The sequence below is a fragment of the Thunnus thynnus genome, chromosome 4, assembly GCF_963924715.1.
Source record: "Thunnus thynnus chromosome 4, fThuThy2.1, whole genome shotgun sequence".
NCBI classification, from domain to species: Eukaryota; Metazoa; Chordata; class Actinopteri; order Scombriformes; family Scombridae; genus Thunnus; species Thunnus thynnus.
Genome location: NC_089520.1, coordinates 623,133 through 644,998, shown reverse-complemented (window position 1 = coordinate 644,998; position 21,866 = coordinate 623,133). Strand labels below are relative to the sequence as shown.

The 21,866-nt window shown below is 36.6% G+C and overlaps 1 protein-coding gene across 2 annotated transcripts; it reads left to right on the top strand.

Annotated features, from left to right (window-relative positions):
• Positions 1 to 6,428: 6,428 nt before the first annotated feature.
• Positions 6,429 to 20,260, top strand: aldh4a1 (aldehyde dehydrogenase 4 family, member A1). Of its 2 annotated transcripts, none has more exons than XM_067586118.1 (15): positions 6,429 to 6,601; positions 10,222 to 10,315; positions 10,427 to 10,519; positions 10,702 to 10,749; positions 10,978 to 11,133; positions 12,118 to 12,267; positions 12,351 to 12,425; positions 12,552 to 12,739; positions 13,397 to 13,470; positions 14,457 to 14,653; positions 15,644 to 15,691; positions 15,807 to 15,959; positions 18,008 to 18,129; positions 18,494 to 18,612; positions 18,731 to 20,260. In XM_067586118.1, exons 1-15 carry the CDS (start codon positions 6,561 to 6,563, stop codon positions 18,841 to 18,843), a joined length of 1,671 nt encoding a protein of 556 aa, XP_067442219.1. In that variant the 5' UTR covers positions 6,429 to 6,560; the 3' UTR covers positions 18,844 to 20,260. The 2 variants fall into 2 exon arrangements, with proteins under 2 accessions (XP_067442219.1, XP_067442218.1); XM_067586117.1 differs by lacking the exon at positions 6,429 to 6,601 and adding an exon at positions 9,022 to 9,092.
• Positions 20,261 to 21,866: the final 1,606 nt, after the last annotated feature.

Genomic DNA, 21,866 nt, shown 5'->3' with positions numbered 1-21,866 from the left:
AGCAAAACGCGATTTAAAAACGAGGCTTTTAAAGGACAAGTTCAACATTATTTTAAGTCTGTCAGAATTTCTGTATGTTAGATAGATATATTACAGTATATCAGTGCTGAAATAAACAGTCAGTTAATCCATTTTCATTTAATCAAAAAAAGACAAAAAAGACAAAAGATTCCAACCTTCCACATAGTTAAATCTGCTGCTTTCCTTTGTCTCATGTGACAGGCTAACTAAATAACATTTATATATACATACATGCACACATGTACAGTATATATACACATGCACACATATATAGTATATATACACATGCACACATATACAGTATATATACACACGTGAACACATATACAGTATATATACACACATGCACACATATACAGTATATATACACATGCACACATATATAGCATATATACACACATGCACACATATACAGTATATATACACATGCACACATATACAGTATATATACACATGCACACATATACAGTATATATACACATGCACACATATACAGTATATATACACATGCACACATATACAGTATATATACACACATGCACACATATACAGTATATATACACATGCACACATGTACAGTATATATACACATGCATACATATATAGCATATATACACACATGCACACATATACAGTATATATACACATGCACACATATACAGTATATATACACATGCACACATATACAGTATATATACACATGCACACATATACAGTATATATACACACATGCACACATATACAGTATATATACACACATGCACACATATACAGTATATATATACATGCACACATATACAGTATATATACACATGCACACATGTACAGTATATATACACATGCATACATATATAGTATATGTACACACATGCACACATATATAGTATATATACACATGCATACATATATAGTATATGTACACACATGCACAAATATATAGTATATATACACATGCACACATATATAGTATATGTACACACATGCACACATATATAGTATATATACACATGCATACATATATAGTATATGTACACACATGCACACATATATAGTATATATACACATGCACACATATTGGTATATGTACACACATGCACACATATATAGTATATATACACATGCACACATATTGGTATATGTACACACATGCACACATATATAGTATATATACACATGCACACATATTGGTATATGTACACACATGCACACATATATAGTATATATACACATGCACACATATTGGTATATGTACACACATGCACACATATATAGTATATATACACATGCACACATATTGGTATATGTACACACATGCACACATATATAGTATATATACACATGCATACATATATAGTATATGTACACACATGCACACATATATAGTATATATACACATGCACACATATTGGTATATGTACACACATGCACACATATATAGTATATATACACATGCACACATATATAGTATATCAATCAATCAATCTTTATTTATATAGCGCCATATCACAACAGAAGTCATCTCAAGGCACTTTTCACATAGAGCAGGTCAGACCGTACTCTTTAATTTACAGAGACCCAACAGTTCCCCCATGAGCAAGCACTTGGCGACAGCGGTAAGGAAAAACTCCCCTTTAACGGGTAGAAACCTCAAGCAGACCCCGGCTCTTGGTGGGCGGCCATCTGCTTTGACCGGTTGGGTTGAGAGAGAGAAAGAGAGAGGGAAAGGGGGAGGGGGGACAGAAGAAAAACAATGACAACAACAAACAACAACAAGCACAAGCAGCAACAGTCAGGGAAGGATGCCATCAGGACTGTGAAGGACCGCGAAGGTTCGGCCCGGGAGTCAGGTTTTTCTGTGAGATGAGAAAGCACAAAAAACTCCGGGGAAGAAGCAAAGTTAGTGACATGCATTGATGTTACATGAATGCATACAGATGGAGAGGAGGAGGAAGAGAGAGGAGCTCAGTGCATCATGGGAAGTCCCCCAGTAGTCTAGGCCTATAGCAGCATAACTAAGGGCTGATCCAAGGCGAGCCTGGTCGGCCCTAACTATAAGCTTTATCAAAAAGGAAAGTTTTAAGCCTACTCTTAAACATAGAGAGGGTGTCTGCACCCCGGACTGAATCCGGTAGATGGTTCCATAGAAGAGGAGCCTGATAGCTGAAGGCTAGTATATATACACATGCACACATGTACAGTATATGTACACATGCACACATATATAGTATATATACACATGCATACATATATAGTATATGTACACACATGCACACATATATAGTATATATACACATGCACACATATACAGTATATATACACATGTACACATATACAGTATATATACACATGCACACATATACAGTATATATACACATGCACACATATACAGTATATGTACACACATGTACAGTATATATACACATATATACACATATATAGTATATATACACATGCACACATATATAGTATATATACACATGCACACATATATAGTATATATACACATGCACACATATACAGTATATATACACATGCACACATATACAGTATATATACACATGCACACATATACAGTATATGTACACACATGTACAGTATATATACACATGCACACATATACAGTATATATACACATGCACACATATATAGTATATATACACATGCACACATATATAGTATATGTACACACATGTACAGTATATATACACATGCACACATATATAGTATATGTACACACATGCACACATATACAGTATATATACACACATGTACAGTATATATACACATGCACACATATACAGTATATATACACACATGCACACATATACAGTATATATACACATGCACACATATACAGTATATATACACACATGCACACATATACAGTATATATACACATGCACACATATACAGTATATGTACACACATGCACACATATACAGTATATATACACATGCACACATATACAGTATATGTACACACATGCACACATATATAGTATATATACACATGCACACATATATAGTATATGTACACACATGCACACATATATAGTATATGTACACACATGTACAGTATATATACACATGCACACATATATAGTATATATACACATGCACACATATATAGTATATATACACATGCATACATATATAGTATATATACACATGCACACATATATAGTATATATACACATGCACACATATATAGTATATATACACATGCACACATATATAGTATATATACACATGCACACATATATAGTATATGTACACACATGTACAGTATATATACACATGCACACATATATAGTATATATACACATGCACACATATATAGTATATATACACATGCATACATATATAGTATATATACACATGCACACATATACAGTATATATACACATGCACACATATACAGTATATGTACACACATGCACACATATATAGTATATATACACATGCACACATATATAGTATATGTACACACATGTACAGTATATATACACATGCACACATATATAGTATATGTACACACATGCACACATATACAGTATATATACACACATGTACAGTATATATACACATGCACACATATATAGTATATATACACACGTACAGTATATATACACACATATACAGTATATATACACATGCACACATATACAGTATATATACACACATGTACAGTATATATACACATGCACACATATATAGTATATATACACATGCACACATATATAGTATATGTACACACATGTACACATGTACAGTATATATACACACATGTACAGTATATATACACATGCACACATATATAGTATATATACACATGCACACATATACAGTATATATACACATGCACACATATACAGTATATGTACACACATGCACACATATATAGTATATATACACATGCACACATATATAGTATATGAACACACATGTACAGTATATATACACATGCACACATATATAGTATATGTACACACATGCACACATATACAGTATATATACACACATGTACAGTATATATACACATGCACACATATATAGTATATATACACATGCACACATATACAGTATATATACACACATGCACACATGTACAGTATATATACACACATGCACACATATACAGTATATATACACACATGCACACATGTACAGTATATATACACACATGCACACATATACAGTATATATACACACATGCACACATATACAGTATATATACACACATGCACACATATACAGTATATACACATGCACACATATACAGTATATATACAGACATGCACACATGTACAGTATATGTACACATGCACACATATACAGTATATATACACATGCACACATATACAGTATATGTACACACATGCACACATATACAGTATATGTACACATGCACACATGTATTTTACCTGTTTTTCATTCAAGGTTTGTTCTTTTACTGGTGTTCTATCTGCTTTACACAAGTTCATTTCTTGTACTCTGTACTTGTACTTTTATCTGTAGGTGCTCTAATGTTCTTCATTCTTATGTCATACAAGTAGAGGAGCAAGAAGTAAAATGTTTCCCTCTGAAAGGTGGTGGAGCAGAAGTATAAAGTGGCATCAAATGGAAATACTCAAGTAAAGTACAAGTATAAATTAATGAATAATGAAAATAATCGTTGGTTGCAGTCCTAGTTCACACATCATGGCTGCTGAAGTTGCACCACTGCACTTATTTTGCAAAAATATTTGTACATTTCACTTAAGACATAATACCAGCCTATAATATCATCTCTCTAATCTAGTAAATCTCATATTTTATGTTTTATTTGTTTCAGTCAAATTGGTCTGTATCTGTTTTCTGACCTCTCAGTCTGTCCTGCTGCTGTAACGTGTGAATTTCCCTCCCGAGGATCAATCAATCTTATATTAGAAGTTAAATGTTTCCCAGTCAGAAGTTTATGACTCCATCTTGTGGTCATTCTGTTTCATTACAGATGATCATACAGTAAGTGTATGTGTGTACAGATTCAAGAATCTTTATTGTCTGTCACATAGTAACAGAAATTCCTCTGTGACAAAGACAAACATAGACAAATGTAACAACAACAAAGTGGAAACAGTAAAACATCACATCAGTACTGTTAATAGACAGTTCAGGGGTGAATATATCTGCATGTGTCTGGTGTGAGTTATTTAGGGAATAAAGGACATTTTAAAGGTGTTTCTCTGCATGTGGAACATTATAGTGAGTGTATTTACATGCATCCTGGTTCCTTGTCTCATCCTAGATCAGGTGTGCTGTGTAATGATGGCGGCTGTCCTTGTTACTGACTGGGTGTAAAGCTCAGATAATGCTGTTAATCCAGTTATTTTACTGGTCTTTTACTGTGATGCAGTGGTTATTGTACCAAGATGACATATTGAAGGTGAGTATTGATTCAAACCAGGGTTAGAATGTCTTTGTTAAGACTTAAACACTTTAAACACTGAGCCAGCCTGCTGAGAGACGGAGAGGAAGATGTTTAAAGTATTTAAAAGTGACCGTCCAGCCTGAGAGTTTCCTCCAGCTGTTTGGTTCGGGTAGATCTCTTCAAAAGCCTGGACCTGGTTGTCAGTGTCAGTTAGGTCATATCATCTGCATGTTTAAACATTTCCTCACACTGGAGATAATAAGTCAATCCAACTTTATTTATACTTCCCTTTTCAAAAAACAGGTTACAGAGTGTTTCACAGTTACCAAACAGAAGATAAAAAGTATTTGAATAAACATTTTAATCAAAGGTGCACCTTTTTCCAAGTTTAATCTGATGAGGGGCCATCAGAGTCTCAGACTCTGACAACCGCTGCTCCGTACACTCTACTATTTGGGGGGGGGGGGGGGGGGGGGGGGATTAAATCCCAACAACTCAGCAGCACAGAGAACAAATACATAATAGAGTAAATCAATAAATAAAATCAGATGATAGATGAGAGATGGGTAAAATATCAATAATAATATAATAATATTATATATATATTTATTACAAATATATTTAAAATATTCAAAAATATATTTAAAAATGATAAAAACTACATAATAAAATGTTAAACAGGGTTATCTTTAAAATAGAACTTTCTGTGAACTTTCATACGCGGCCTGTGATTGGCTGAAGATATTTTTCTGCTCGCTGATTGGCCAGTCGCCGACCCGCCTGTGGAAGGTTCCATTCCTCGGAAGAGGGGGGGTTTCCTCTTCAGATAGTTACAATTTTAACAAAAAAGAAGCATTAATCCTTTTCTTTTAGCCCAAATCAACTAATGTTTATTGTGTTATTGAACCATCGTATAACTAACAGTGATACTGGTGACAGTGAGAGGAAATCTGGAATAAAATATAAACGTCTCCCCCGGGATCAGTTAGCTCTGTCCGGGTTGAGCGTGAACCCGCCGGGTCAATAATCAGTACCTTATATCTGATCATCTGATCAGGGATTGATCCGCGTGTCAGGTGTGGGCTCCGCTGATTTTCTCCGTCTTTTGTCCCATCAGCCTGCCGGTGGAAATGCTGCGTGTGCGGGCGGCGGGGGGCCGGGCATGGAGGGGGTATGTACCCGACACCAGACGCCTTCACCTCCGCCTCACTTCTGGAAGGTGTCGGTTAGCTAATGCTAGCTAAGACTGCTAACTCTCTGTGGTGGGATCAATACTTTGATCAGAGTCAGGCTGTAATGAGGTGAAACAGCGTCATCTGACTGTTCTGCTGTTAATTAGCCTCGCAGGTTATATAATGAGAGCCGCTGGGTGAGGAAGAGGAGCTGAAGGAGCTTCATGTTAGCAGGTTGATTAAAGTCATTCTCACTCAGTCAGAGATCAAGACGCGTGCTGCTCTGTCACTCTGGTTCACTGGTTTACTGGTTCACTGGTTTACTGGTTTATCACTGCTGGTTTTGGGTTGTTGCTGCTGTTCTGTCAGTTTATGGCACTTTATCAATAACACCTGCACAATCTAATCAATCCAATACAGCAGCTCTGCTACTGAGATACTACTACTACTACGAGGCTTATGCAGTTTAAACGATTAATCGATTAGTTGCCAACTATTTTAATAATTGATTAACTGGTTGGAGTTTTTTTTTTAAGAAACAAATATCCAAATTCTCTGATTGCAGCTTCTTAAATGTGAATATTTTCTGGTTTCTTTAATCCTTTATGACAGTAAACTGAATGTTTTTGAGGACATTTGATGACGTCATCTCTGGGAAACACTGATCCACATTTTTCACGTTTTTTTTTAATGGACCAAACGACTAATAGTTCAGTCAAAAATAAAAATAATCACGAGTTGCCAGATTATTTTAATAGTGTAGTAATACATCTAACTAATGGATTGTTGCAGCTGTATGTCTGTGATGTTTAATCTCTGCAGAGGAGCGTCGGCGTGGATCAGGAGAAGCAGGAAGCGTTTGGATCGAGGTCGCAGTTTGTCTTCATGTCCAGTTTGAACTCTTATCTGAAGTTCAGCTGCAGATGTAGAAGATGAGATCTGATCCACCTGCAAAATGTCACAAAACAACTGAACAGTGACTATAAATGACGTCGGGGGGGGGGGGCGTTCTCGTACCGCTGCTGGCACATACAGATGAATTTCTTTATTAGGAACACATGTGCAGTCTGATGTGATCCAACACAACAGCTCTGCCATAGATTCTACTGTATGAAGCTTCGTCATCAAGGTGATAATTCTACTTCCTGTTTGTTAATGAGGTCGTACTGGGAGCTGCTGGTGGACTGGACTACATTATATTGGAAAGTGTTGATATTTAGTCTACCTCATTAACATACATGGGGGGGTTTGCTGTACAGGTATTTTTACTGAAGTAAAAGATCAAGTTAAACATTCAGGTTTGTGGAGGATGCACGTCAGGATAGAGGAGGCCCTACAGCTGTAAAAACTCCTCTAACTTCCAGATGTGTATTATCTTGAACTGTCGGTGTCCAGGATACAACAGCAGCTGGATCAGAGCCACATGTGCAGACGCTGAAGGCGGTCGGGGAGGTTCGAGCGTGTGTTAGGAGGTATTTCAGTTTGAGAATGCCGATCATGCGTCCAGCTGGCTCGTCCCCTCCTCCCTCCCTCCCTCCCTCCCTCGTCAGCACTGTGACCTTCAGTTTAGAAAGTTTAGCCTTCAGTAGTTAATCATATATGAGACAGAGAGGGCAGCAGAGGTGCAGCAACTTTAGTTCATCAGAAAAATGGGTCAAACAGGCGAGTTGATGGTCAGTAGAGACGAATCTGTGCTGCAGGTGGAAGAAAAAGAAGCTTCACTGTTAAACCTGCACAGTAACACTGTAACACACTATTCTGCTCATGTCCAGCTCTATATTTATATTCTGGGGCTCTACTGGAATATCTTTACATGATTCCCAGTTAAAACCTCCTTATTGATCTTCTACTGGTCCTTTATGCAGCCCCTCAGTTCAGCCTCTGTCTCTAACAGGCCGTTTAGTCTCTTTAAGGTCCAGATGAGACGGCGTTTCGAGAGTATCTAACTTCCGCATCGTGACGTGTTTTCGAGGACAGACGGGACGTCAGGTTGCAGCTCTGATAGCTGGACGTCTGGATATTATTGATTGAAATGTTCAAGCCTACAGAGCAAGAACACGTCATATTTTACTTTACAGGAAGAAAACATGATTTCTGATATAAGAATACAAAGAAATAGATTTTTTTTTTTTTGGTATATATTGTTATCAATGAGCCAACTCTGCTCTGATTGGCCAGCTCCCGGAAGCCTGTCATCAGTCATTTCCTGCTTTACTGCTTCATATTAAAAGCTTTCAAATGGCTAAAAGCAGGAGACTTTTATTGTGAAGAATTCACAGGGAATGAAATGTGTTCATCGTCATATTAGCGTAGCTTCATTAGCTTAGCGGCACTGAAAACCAGTCAAAACAACAACATCTGGAGATGTTCAGAGCTGTTTGTTGAGCCGATCAGTTAGAAATAATACAGAGAGGAAGAAACAACCACAGTGATGATGATGATGATGATGTTTGATGAAGAGCTGCAGATGACCAGCAGACCTCCCAACAGGTAAACGAGCGGACCACCATGTAAACGGAGCGTTCAGGGATTATTAATGATACACACGTTTAACTCAGTATTTGACACGTCGGCCATGTTTAATACGAACATCCGACGTCGTGACGTTAAACACACGACTGAGGAAGAAAAAACAATATGTAGGTTTCTGTTTAATATGTGAATCACTTTTATGAGAAACTGGAGCAGCAGAAGATCCTGTAAAAGCTGCGACATGTTGGAAACGCAGGAGTGTAAATGTGACTGGAATAAAGTTTATCTAATCTAGAAACCAGTTTGAACTGGCAGCTTCTGTTCTGTGCTCTTTATCAGCTGGAGTGAAATCAACCCGCCTCTGCAACATGAAGTTCATCTAACTCCAGTTATTCTCCATTAAAAACCAGCGTCCTGCTGATGATGATGTCGTGTTTTTCATTGAATTATTTATTTAAACAGTAAACATGTAAAGTTGCAGCAGAGACACAAACATCATAGTTAAATGTTAGATTCACATAAAGCAGCGACGAGTTCAGCTGCAGAAACTGGAGTCAAGTCTCTGATTCTGTCTGCACAGATGATTTTATTTTATTTTTATTTTTTTTACAATTTCATATATTTCAAATTTTCTTGATTTTTACGATTTGCTGCTTTTCTTTGTCACATGTCACAGTAAATTAAACATCTTTAGGTTTTGGACAAAATAAGCAAATTAAAGATAGAAATTAATAAAACTGCAACTAATGATGATTTTTTGACTAATCTGTTGATTATTTTCTTGATTCATCAATTGGTTTGATTCTTAAAATGGTGAAAAATGCAGATCAGTGTCGTTTACAACTCAAAGATCTGCAGTTAACTCTCATAGAAACTAAAGAAACCAGAAAATATTCACATTTAAGAAACTAGAACTGAATAACGGACCGACTGTTGCAGCTGTTTCCTTGTGAACGTTGGTTTGCAGACAGAAAGTAAAGCTCTGTCATGTGTTTTGCTTATTAGCTGCTGTGGTGCACGTGGCTGTAGGAGGTCGACATCCTCCCACCAGCAACAGCTTTTCATGGCTGCTCAGAGGCACCAGCTCTGGTCTTAAGTTGCATGAAATACATTAAAAACAAAGACATGTGTGTGTTTGTGTTTTCAGGTTCAAAACGTTCCCTTGTGCAGCGGTGGAGGTGAAAAACGAGCCGATCCTGGGATTCAAGGAGGGAAGTCCAGAGAGAAAAGAGCTCGTGAAGGTTCGAAGCTGCATTTCTTTCCCACAGAATTAAAAAAATTATAACTGTTTAATCTTTAATCTCAGCGTCTGCAGAACACGAGTTTTATAATTCAAGGTTTTCTTCTGTCAGGCTTTAGAGAGCGTGAAGGGGAAGACGGAGGAGATTCCCTGCGTGGTCGGAGATGAACATGTGTGGACCAAAGACATCAGATATCAGTTATCAGTGAGTCAACATGTTCTGTAATCTGAGTAAACTGTTGCTCCACAGCTGGAATCATTCTTCAAACACGTATTACATAAGTTTACTCTGTGAGAGCACAGTGATGATGATGATGAAGATGATGATGATGATGAATATAAACACCGTAATAACTAATGTTTAACTTTCTGTGTTTCTTTTCAAAGCCGTTCAATCATTCGCACAAAGTGGCAAAGTTCTGTTACGCTGACAAGGTGAGTCGCAGTGAAACAAGATGAACTACAGTTACAAGTAATTTTATAAAAAATTCTAAATAATCTATAAAAAAGAGACAACATTAAATGATGAAGACATGAAGTTGATACTGCACATTTAAATATGTGAAAAGGTGCTTGGTCACTGTGGTGCAATAAACGGCGCCATAGAAACAAACTATTCTTACGTACTGTTTCCTGTATCAACCTGTTGTTTGACTGATGCAGGAGCTGATCAATAAAGCGATCGTGGCATCTGTGGCGGCGCGGAGGGAGTGGGACCTGAAGCCCGTCCAGGACCGAGCCCAGATTCTCTTCAAGGCGGCCGACATCATCAGTGGACCCAAGAGAGCAGAGATCCTCGCCAAGACCATGATCGGACAGGTACAGGAGACCGCTAACTAGCATTTGAATACCATAAGCTAACTGGCATTTGAATAACACGTTAAGCTAACTAGCATTTAAATAACACGTTAAGCTAACTGGCATTTGAATACCATGATAAGCTAACTGGAATTTGAATACCATGATAAGCTAACTAGCATTTGAATACCATGATAAGCTAACTGGCATTTGAATAACACGTTAAGCTAACTAGCATTTAAATAACACGTTAAGCTAACTGGCATTTGAATACCATGATAAGCTAACTGGCATTTGAATACCATGATAAGCTAACTGGCATTTGAATACCATGATAAGCTAACTGGCATTTGAATACCATGTTAAGCTAACTAGCATTTGAATACTATGTTAAGCTTACTAGCATTTGAATACCATGATAAGCTAACTGGCATTTGAATAACACACTAAGCTAACTGGCATTTGAATAACTCGTTAAGCTAACTAGCATTTGAATACCATGATAAGCTAACTGGCATTTGAATAACATGTTAAGCTAACTAGCATTTGAATAACACGTTAAGCTAACTGGCATTTGAATAACACACTAAGCTAACTGGCATTTGAATAACACACTAAGCTAACTAGCATTTGAATAACACGTTAAGCTAACTGGCATTTGAATAACACACTAAGCTAACTGGCATTTGAATAACACGTTAAGCTAACTGACATTTGAATAACATGATAAGCTAACTGACATTTGAATAACACGTTAAGCTAACTGGCATTTGAATAACACGTTAAGCTAACTGGCATTTGAATAACACGTTAAGCTAACTGGCATTTGAATAACACGTTAAGCTAACTGGCATTTGAATAACACGTTAAGCTAACTGACATTTGGAACGTTCACCCTCAGCTTCCTCTCCTTAGAAAACAAAGCTAACTAGTACTTCAATAACATGCTAAGCTATCTAGCATTCTTTATCAATTATTCTTAAATTATTTATATCCATGTTCCAGGGTAAGACGGTGGTGCAGGCGGAGATCGATGCCGCCGCAGAGCTGATCGACTTCTTCAGATTTAACGCCAAACATGCGGTGGAGCTGGAGAAACAGCAGCCGCTAGACGCCGAGGGAAGCACCAACACCATGCTGTACCGAGGACTGGAGGTAACTACATGTCATTACTGTAGTTAGTTATCCGTCGTATTGTTGTGCGCTTAGTTATTTTGTTGTTTACTTTTTTCTCTCAGGGTTTCGTAGCAGCTGTGGCGCCTTTTAACTTCACTGCTATTGGTGGAAACCTGGCAGGTACCCCAGCTTTGATGGTGAGTGTAGTGTTGAGTATTTCATGGCAGAAATCAGCGAGTGATTTGGATGCTTTGATTCAGCTAACGAGGCTCCTCGTTTCCATGGAAGCGTTCTGACTGTGAGGAGCTGCTGCTGTGTTTCAGGGTAACGTGGTTCTGTGGAAGCCCAGCGACACCGCCATGTCAGCGAGCTACGCCGTCTACAAAGTCCTGAGGGAGAGCGGCCTGCCGCCAAACATCGTCCAGTTTCTACCTGCTGACGGGCCGGTGTTCGGAGACGCCGTCACCTCCTCCGAGCACCTCGCAGGCATCAACTTCACCGGCAGCGTCCCGTAAGAACAGTTTAACTGGGACTGAAACGCTCAAACACAGTTTCCTGTAGTTTGTGTGTTTGTGAGTCTGTAACGAGGTTCATCCACCTGTTAAAGTCAAGGCTTAAACATCTTGTGTGCATTTATTTTATAATTAATCTTTTAAACATTTGAGATTCAGATTTTTGCTTGAAAATTACTTTACTGACGCTTTAAAGTAGTTCCAGAATAATTTTCTTTCAATTGATTAATCAATCAATTAAAGGTCGCAGCTCCTCGGCGTCCATCACTTCTTTACATCATTATTATTGTTATTGTTATTCTCCTTATTACTATTCTCCATCTTAACAATTTGCTTTCTGATTCTAAAATGGGACACAATGTCTCATAAATGTGAGTTTTTTATTTATTGTTTTTTTTATCCTTTTTGAAGAGTTTCTAAAATACCAGAACTGCATCTTTAAGTCATTTGAAAACATCAGTTTGGGATTTTTTAACGTTTCCTTCCTCAGCTTTAATGTGGCTGTAGATGAATTGTTCCAATCTAATAATAATAATAATTATTATTATTATATTCTGCTCAGTGTTTTATATCAGACAAATATGTCATTGTTAATTTTTTGTACTTCCTGCTCTGTTGATGTTGTCCAGTTAATGACTGTTGATGTGTTTTTGTAGGACCTTTAAGCGTCTCTGGAAACAGGTGGCTCAGAATCTGGACGTCTACAAGACCTTCCCTCGGCTGGCCGGAGGTGAACACAACCAACACAACCACACTGACATCTCAGCTGCACTGAATGTTTGTCTGTCAGAGACGTTAAATGTTCAGCAGCTTTTAAATGTGACTGTTTTGTATCAAATTGTTGCAGAAAAAGGTACCAGAGCAAAAAACTCTCTCTTGAAAATAAAAAGGGAGTCAGAGGTCCAAGCAGCAAAGTGTTCTTTAATGCCAGCAAAAAAGGGGAGCAATCAGCACTTTACAAAGAACCAAATCGCTCCAAAGGTTTTTTCTTTGGGGCATTGTTTTTATGCCCTTGGGTCGGCTTAGGTCACACCTTATCATCCACCCTCCCTAATTTTTGACCAATTATTATGTTACTTTTATCTCCGTCACTCGTTGTTGGTCAAAACTCTTCAAAACAGGTTTTGAGCTGTTTGAGGATATGTACTGGCATATTCAATTCTACCTGATTATATCCAATTTTTATATAAGTATTGGGAATCATTTTACACCATTATTGCCAAGTTGTCTTCTGGCCTTTTATTTTTTTATAAGTTATTCTAGTCATTTTACACCCTTATTTCTTGATCTCCTCCAGAGAGTATTTTTGAAAGGTGAAGACTTTAGCAGACCCAAGCAAAGTGACATGTAATACAAACACACTCAAATTTCTCCAGTGTATGATTATGATTCTTCTACCGTGCCTCTATACGTACAGTGTGATTAAATATGGTTCATGAGATTATAACTACACCAATACAAATTGTATCACACTAGCCCTTATTGCTTATAAACTTATAAAATCAATCTGCATAGCTGAATATTGTCTTTAAGCACAACAATGACTTTTAATGAAAATACACCACAACTGATGCTGTATACACCACTCATTTAGCCTGTCTCACTTCTAATTGTACATTTCAACCAAATAAATTCCTCTCAGGAAACACTAAAGCATATAAATTGAAATATGAAGAACATTCGCCGTGTTTTCTGTCACGCTTTTCACACTTTCAGAGTGCGGCGGGAAGAATTTCCACTTTGTCCACAAGTCTGCAGACATCGACAGCGTGGCGACGGGAACGATTCGCTCGGCGTTTGAGTACGGAGGCCAGAAATGCTCCGCCTGCTCCAGGATGTACGTACCAGACAGCACGTGGCCGCAGATACGACAGAGACTGCTGGACATCCACAAACACATCGCCGTGGGAGACGTGAGTACATCCACAACACAGCAGAGCTCCTGCCCGCACTTTGTACTTCGTTATTATTACAATAATAATAATAGTAGTAATAATAATAATAATAATGATAATAATGATAATAATAATAATAATAATAATAATAATAATAATAATAATAATAATAATAATAATAATTTAGTTTATTTGTATATCACTTCTCAAACACATACAATAAACATTAAAACATGACATGTATTAGAATGAGGCTGTAGGTTTATGTTTCATCTAGAAAACTACAAATCATCAAATGTGTTGTTATTCTTTCTATAATAATGCAGATGTATAAAAAATGCTGAGTAATCAGCCATAATTTCCTGGTAACACTTTTATAATTTGTACCAAATTGCACCAAAATGAAGCGTTAAATACCTGCAAATTTATTAAAGTGTTACTGTGTTATCATTTTTATTCATAGTTACTTTGTGGTTGCTGCTAAAATACAGTTTATCCAATAATCATATGAATAAACGTCTCGTAGTTCAGTTCAGGAGATTAATTTCACATTACTAATCACATTGATTAGTTCTGTTATCAATTAATCTGATAATTGTTTCCTCGATTTAGAATTTTAATAGTTTTGTCTAAAAAAATGACAGAAAAAAATAAAAAAGTCCATCACAGTTTCTGAAAGCTGAAGTTATCATATTATATGAAGTTAAAATATTCACAAGTGTTGATTAATCGACTAAAACCACAAAATGTTGAGTTTATTCTCACGTATGACAAACAATAACATCAAATATTCACATATGAGAAGCTGGAACCAGAAACATTTTGGCAACAATTAATTGATTATCATAATAGCTGCTGATTTTATTGTTCTGATGATTGTTTCAGCTCTAAACCCGCTGACTCACCGTCACACCACAAACAAACAAACGGCAGAGTTTGACTGAACCAAACAGTTTGGAGCTAAAAGTATTCTGACATATTTAATAAGTTTCTCTTCTTTCTCATCAGCCGGTTGACGACTTCAGCACCTTCTTCTCAGCTGTGATAGATGACAAGGTACAGTTAAGTTACATTATTTTATATTTTTAACGTATTAATGTAGATGAATGCTTTATATTTGTGAGCGCATCCAACATCACAGACTTACAGACACTTTTGATTGCGTCTGTAGTCGTTCAGTCGTATAAAGAAGTGGCTGGATCACGCCAAGTCCTCCCCCAACCTGAAAGTCATCGCCGGTGGAAACTGCGACGATAAGAAGGGATACTTCGTGGAGCCGACCATCATCGAGACCAAAGACCCGCAGGAAGCCATCATGAAGGAGGTAAAACTGACGGATCGAACAGAACATCTGCTCTCGCTGTTCTGGATGATGATGTCTGAAATGATTCACACGTTTATATCTGTAGCTTCAGACTCAGCAGCGCTTTTATATGGAAATGTCTTTGTATGCTGATGTGTGGTTGTGTTTTTGCTGTTTTCTACAGTAGCGTGTTGTTATAATAATATGTAATATGTTATAACGATACTTTTCATGTTGTTCTGAGATTTTCTCATTATTTCTAGATACCAAATTATTCAGTTTTAAAAATAATCTTTTCATGTAATAACAACACATCACTTCATCCTGTTGTATCACAAAACTTTCTCGTTATTTCACAAAATGAACGTATTAAAACAAACGTTTTTCGTTATGAAAAGTTAAGTTGTTAAAAGAAGAAAAAGATCCAGTCAGTGCCTAAAAAGATGATATTCCAGCCTATGTCTGCTAGAAAAGGTGACAATTACTGCTTTCTAGTAAAAATGTAATAATTTGGTGTCTGGTAATAAAGAGAAATATTTCAGTATAACGTTAAATGTATCTTGTTAAAAGCGTGAAAAATTTCTTGTTATAACAAATAACAGAGCACTTTTTTTTCACTTCACAGTGGCAACACGCTGCCGCAGTTCTTAAAATGTGTGATTGTGTTTTTGTAGTTTTTAATGTGTGGTTGTGTTTTTGTAGCTTTTTAATGTGTGATTGTGTTTTTGTAGCTTTTAAATGTGTGATTGTGTTTTTGTAGCTTTTTAATGTGTGATTGTGTTTTTGTAGCTTTTTAATGTGTGATTGTGTTTTTGTAGCTTTTAAATGTGTGATTGTGTTTTTGTAGCTTTTTAATGTGTGATTGTGTTTTTGTAGCTTTTTAATGTGTGATTGTGTTTTTGTAGCTTTTAAATGTGTGATTGTGTTTTTGTAGTTTTTTAATGTGTGATTGTGTTTTTGTAGTTTTTTAATGTGTGATTGTGTTATTGTAGTTTTTAAATGTGTGGTTGTGTTATTGTAGTTTTTAAATGTGTGGTTGTGTTATTGTAGTTTTTAAATGTGTGGTTCTGTTTTTGTAGTTTTTAATGTGTGGTTGTGTTTTTGTAGTTTTTAAATGTGTGGTTGTGTTTTTGTAGTTTTTAATGTGTGGTTGTGTTTTTGTAGTTTTTAAATGTGTGAACGTGTTTTTGTAGTTTTTAAATGTGTGAACGTGTTTTTGTAGTTTTTAAATGTGTGAACGTGTTTTTGTAGTTTTTAAATGTGTGAACATGTTTTGTAGTTTTTAAATGTGTGAACGTGTTTTTGTAGTTTTTAAATGTGTGAACGTGTTTTTGTAGTTTTTAAATGTGTGAACGTGTTTTTGTAGTTTTTAAATGTGTGGTTGTGTTTTTGTAGTTTTTAATGTGTGGTTGTGTTTTTGTAGTTTTTAAATGTGTGAACGTGTTTTTGTAGTTTTTAAATGTGTGAACGTGTTTTTGTAGTTTTTAAATGTGTGAACGTGTTTTTGTAGTTTTTAAATGTGTGAACGTGTTTTTGTAGTTTTTAATGTGTGAACGTGTTTTTGTAGTTTTTAAATGTGTGAACGTGTTTTTGTAGTTTTTAAATGTGTGAACGTGTTTTTGTAGTTTTTAAAAGTGTGAACGTGTTTTTGTAGTTTTTAAATGTGTGAACGTGTTTTGCTGCTCTCTCCCTGCTCTGGAAAACGTTTTGTGCTTGAGAAACTGTAGAAATAAAGCAGATTATAATATATAGAACAGGTTTACACTGGTAACGCCGTGTTAATCCTCACTGGAGGTTCTGGTTAATGAGGCGTTATGTCGACTCGATCTCAGGATAAATTTGTGGATTATCTACATAAACGAGTTGAGTTGCTGTTTGGTTTACTGAGCCGACTCAAACCCTGTTTCACACCCTGATTCACAAACTGAAAACGTGTGTGTGTGTGTGTGTGTGTGTGTGTGTGTTGGGGGGGGGCGGGGTCTAACAGTATATGTTTGCACCCAGAGAGGGAAAACACTTCAGATTCAGCTCTAATGTGCATTTTTACTAACATGATGTTTGTGTTGCAGGAAATCTTTGGTCCCGTCCTGACAGTTTATGTTTATCCTGAGAACAACTACAAGGAGGTGCTTCATCTGATCGACAACACGTCTCCGTACGCGCTGACCGGAGCCGTGTTCGCTCAGGACCAGTAAGACGTTTTATCTACACTTTCACATGTTACAGGAACAATAAGACGCTTCTGTTTTGATCCCACACAAGATCTGTCAGAAAAAAATATATATTTAAAGCTGATAGTGATGAATAAACATCTGTCTGTCTGACCTCCATCAGCTCGTGTCACAAGTTAATAAAGTAGATAAAAGTTTTTCACTCTTTCTCCTAAAATCAGGACCAAAAACGCATCATTTTAATTATTTTTGACCAGTTATGACAGTTTCTACTCTGAGATGCTCCATAATTACAGGCTATAAAACCAGTATAAATAACCAGGTATTTCCCAGCGGCATGTTTCCAGTCGTCATGACTGACTGTGTGTATGTGTTTTGTTGCAGGAACGTTATCGATGAAGCGGCTAAAGTGTTGAGAAACGCTGCAGGGAACTATTACGTGAACGATAAATCCACCGGCTCCATCGTTGCTCAGCAGCCGTTCGGAGGCGCCAGAGCTTCAGGTGAGACTTGATTCTCCTTCTGATCGGCAGACGTCTTCACTTCAAGATCCTTATTCAGTAGTTTTGTGTAGATGATCAGGTGGGATATTGATAACAGCAGATCTTCTTCTTGATCCAGGCACTAATGACAAACCTGGAGGTCCTCACTACGTGCTGAGATGGACGTCGCCGCAGGTTGTGAAGCAGACCTACGTCCCGCTCAGAGAGTGGAAGTACCCCTACATGGGCTGAGAGGGTCCAATCAGACCCCCTCCCCGCCCCCCCCCCCCATAACCCTAACACACATCTGTCCAATGAAACAAAGAGAGATCGTCTCCTTGTTTGAATAAAGATAGCCCCCCCCCCGCCCCCCCTCCGTCCCTTGCAAACGAGCTTGCACTGAACCAGGACATGAATGTATTTCAGGAAGTCAGCAGAAAGAGTGGAGTGAACGTCTTCCATCCAAACGGAGCTCGTAGCAGATCGTCATCAGTTATTTCATTTCATCTGCAGCGTCATCACATCGTCAGTCTGTCTGTTCAAGTAGGAAACGTTTTTAAAAAAAACCCCGAAACAAACCGGAGCTGAAACGTTGAGTCGAGAATAATCATTTCAGTCTCAAATGTCTCAGACTTCTTCTCTTTTATATCAGCGTTAACTGAATATTTTGGGGTTTTGGACGACTGGTCGGACAAAATGAGACATTTAAAGACCTTCATCTCTTTCCTGATGTTTTATTAATGAAATAATTCGTACAGTAATCCAGAGAATACCCGATCGAGTCATTGATAATGAAAGTAAGAGTCAGTTGGAGCCCCAAATCAAATAAAAGTTATTTTAGGTCAATATTTGTTGTTGCACAGAAAAATAATTTTGATAATTGATACATGATTTTTTTGTCTGTTTTCTGTCGTCTTAAACTCTTAAAATCTTTGTGTTTTCAGACAAAATGAGACATTTAAAGCTCTGTGGGGAAATAAGTGTTTCCTGACATTTTATTAATGTAATGATTAATAATGTTAATCGAGAGAATAACCGATAGATTCATCAATAATGAAAGTCAGTCAGTTGGAGCCCCAAATAAAAGTATTTTAGGTCAATATCAGAAGATAAAAAGTGTTCTTCTAAGATTATGTTACGTCTCTAATCATAGATTTGGTTTTATTTGTCCAAAGTTCATTAATGTTTAACACTCGTTAGTTTAACCATGAATGTTTTTAGAGGTTTTGTTTCCTCTTTGGTCCTGATTTGTTTTTGTTTTTGTGTGTCGCAGATAAAACAGTGATGTTAACATGTCAGAACAGCTGCATGTGTCTTCAGACGGAAACAAGCCAGAGTCAGAAGCTTCTTGAATCTCATTCTTAGTTTGAATATAATAATAATAATAATAATAATAAAACTCAGTTATTTGCGGACTGGTTGCAGATGACTTTGTTCAGTAAGAAGCTCGACCTGCAGTCCATCAGTACAACCTGCTGTTGATGTGGTTTTGTATTTCTGCTGCTTTTGTCTTTTATCACTTTGTGCAGGTTGTATTTTCAGAGTCTTTTTATATTTGAATTCTTTACTGTCCTCAAACCAATGCAGCTGATTTACTATTTTCAGAACGTGCCTGCCGTAGTAACACTGTAAATTCAGATGATGAATATTAAATTATTATCAAACTGCGCGCTGGTTTTCCTTCTTTTTGTTTTTTATTCTCACATATTTGCATCACAGCGTCACTGTCATCACAGTACGAAGCTCTGTGGGATGTTTGTTCTGCTGCAACTTTAAGTCTTGAAAGTCACTCAGCTTAACGACACATGACACAGTAAAACATGTTCTTATTCTCAGAAGTACATGTTACATATGGAGGAGCATAAAGCATTTTATTAATTAATCAGAATCAGAAACAGGTTTATTGTCGGGTATGTTTGCAGAATTTGCATCGGTGCTGTGGTGCATAACAGTCAGAATATATAAGGTGAGAAAAAAACACAAGAACCATAACAGACAGGTAATAGAAATATATAACAAATTTACAAAAAAATTGAAAAATGTTATTTCTTATTCTGCCATTGACTCTTGTTTGGTGGATTGGATGATTGAAGTTTGAAGAAACGAGACATATTTTTCTTGGGTGCAACCCACATACTCAGCTCTGCTGCTCATCCCACAGATGATGTTCCTCACAAATGTGTCACCATTTAAAAAAGGGAAATAAACAGACCCTTGCTCTTCGCAGATGACGCCAAACTTTTTGTCTCAAATACAGATTTAACAACTCTCATTAGAAACTAAATCATGATCTTCTCAATTACTTAATATGGTTTAAAACAAGTTGTCATTAAATGTCAAAAAGTCTAATATCATGTTATTTCCAGGAAATAAGAAATATGACAGAAAACAAATTAAACTTCATATTGATAATGAAATAATCAAAGTTTCATCAACATGTTTTTCAGGTATTCTGATTAATGATAAACTCTCTTGGAGAGAGCAGGTTGGTTTTGTCTGCAATAAGATCACTAAATCTCTTGGGATTCTGAGAAAAATAAGAGGATTTGTACACAATACATGTTTCTTAACATTCTATTATGTTTAATTTATCCATATTTAACATACATAATATTGTATGGGCAAGTACTTTCCCAACTTATCTGGACAGTTTATTAGATTAGCAACTTTTTCCAAAGCTGTTGTGCCAAGTGCACTTCTTTTTTTAAAATTGCAGTTGTTCACTATTTTTGACATTAACATTATTCCTGTACATTTGTCTTTAAAGTGAGATATAAGAATGCAGATTTACCTCACAGTTTTAGATATTATTTTGTTACTAATTCCCAATATCATAATGATCCAACTAGACAGGCCAAGAATCTTCATCTTCCTTTGTATAAAACATCAAAAGGTCAGTTTTCTAACAAACATTGTGGAGTTATCTTGTGGAATGAAAATATACATTTAATGGATTCCTTTGTGTCATTGTCTATGTACAAAATGCCCTGCAGTCAAAAACATTTGATTTGAAACGATAAGGATCACTCCTAGTTACTATTGTTCATACTGTTAATACTGCAATACTCCTGCTCTGCATTTTTAGGGACAGAGCCCAAAAGGCAGAGAACTACTGTAAAACAGCAGTCCTCACCTAAGGGCGAGGACCCTGTTGTTTTTCGTGTGTTTGTTTGTTTCTTTCTTTCTTTCTTTATTATTACGCCACTTAAACCCTAAATTTGACCCTCTAAACATGCTCAAAAACTCACCAAATTTGGCACACACATCAGGTCTGG

Excerpts from the sequence above, each read along its gene's own strand:
- aldh4a1 (XM_067586117.1), top strand. The coding sequence starts at position 9,034 with ATGATGATGATGATGATGTTTGATGAAGAGCTGCAGATGACCAGCAGA. Across the intron at positions 13,471-14,456 it reads CTTCCCTCGGCTGGCCGGAG|AGTGCGGCGGGAAGAATTTC; the intron begins GTGAACACAACC and ends TCACACTTTCAG. Across the intron at positions 15,960-18,007 it reads AGGAAGCCATCATGAAGGAG|GAAATCTTTGGTCCCGTCCT; the intron begins GTAAAACTGACG and ends TTTGTGTTGCAG.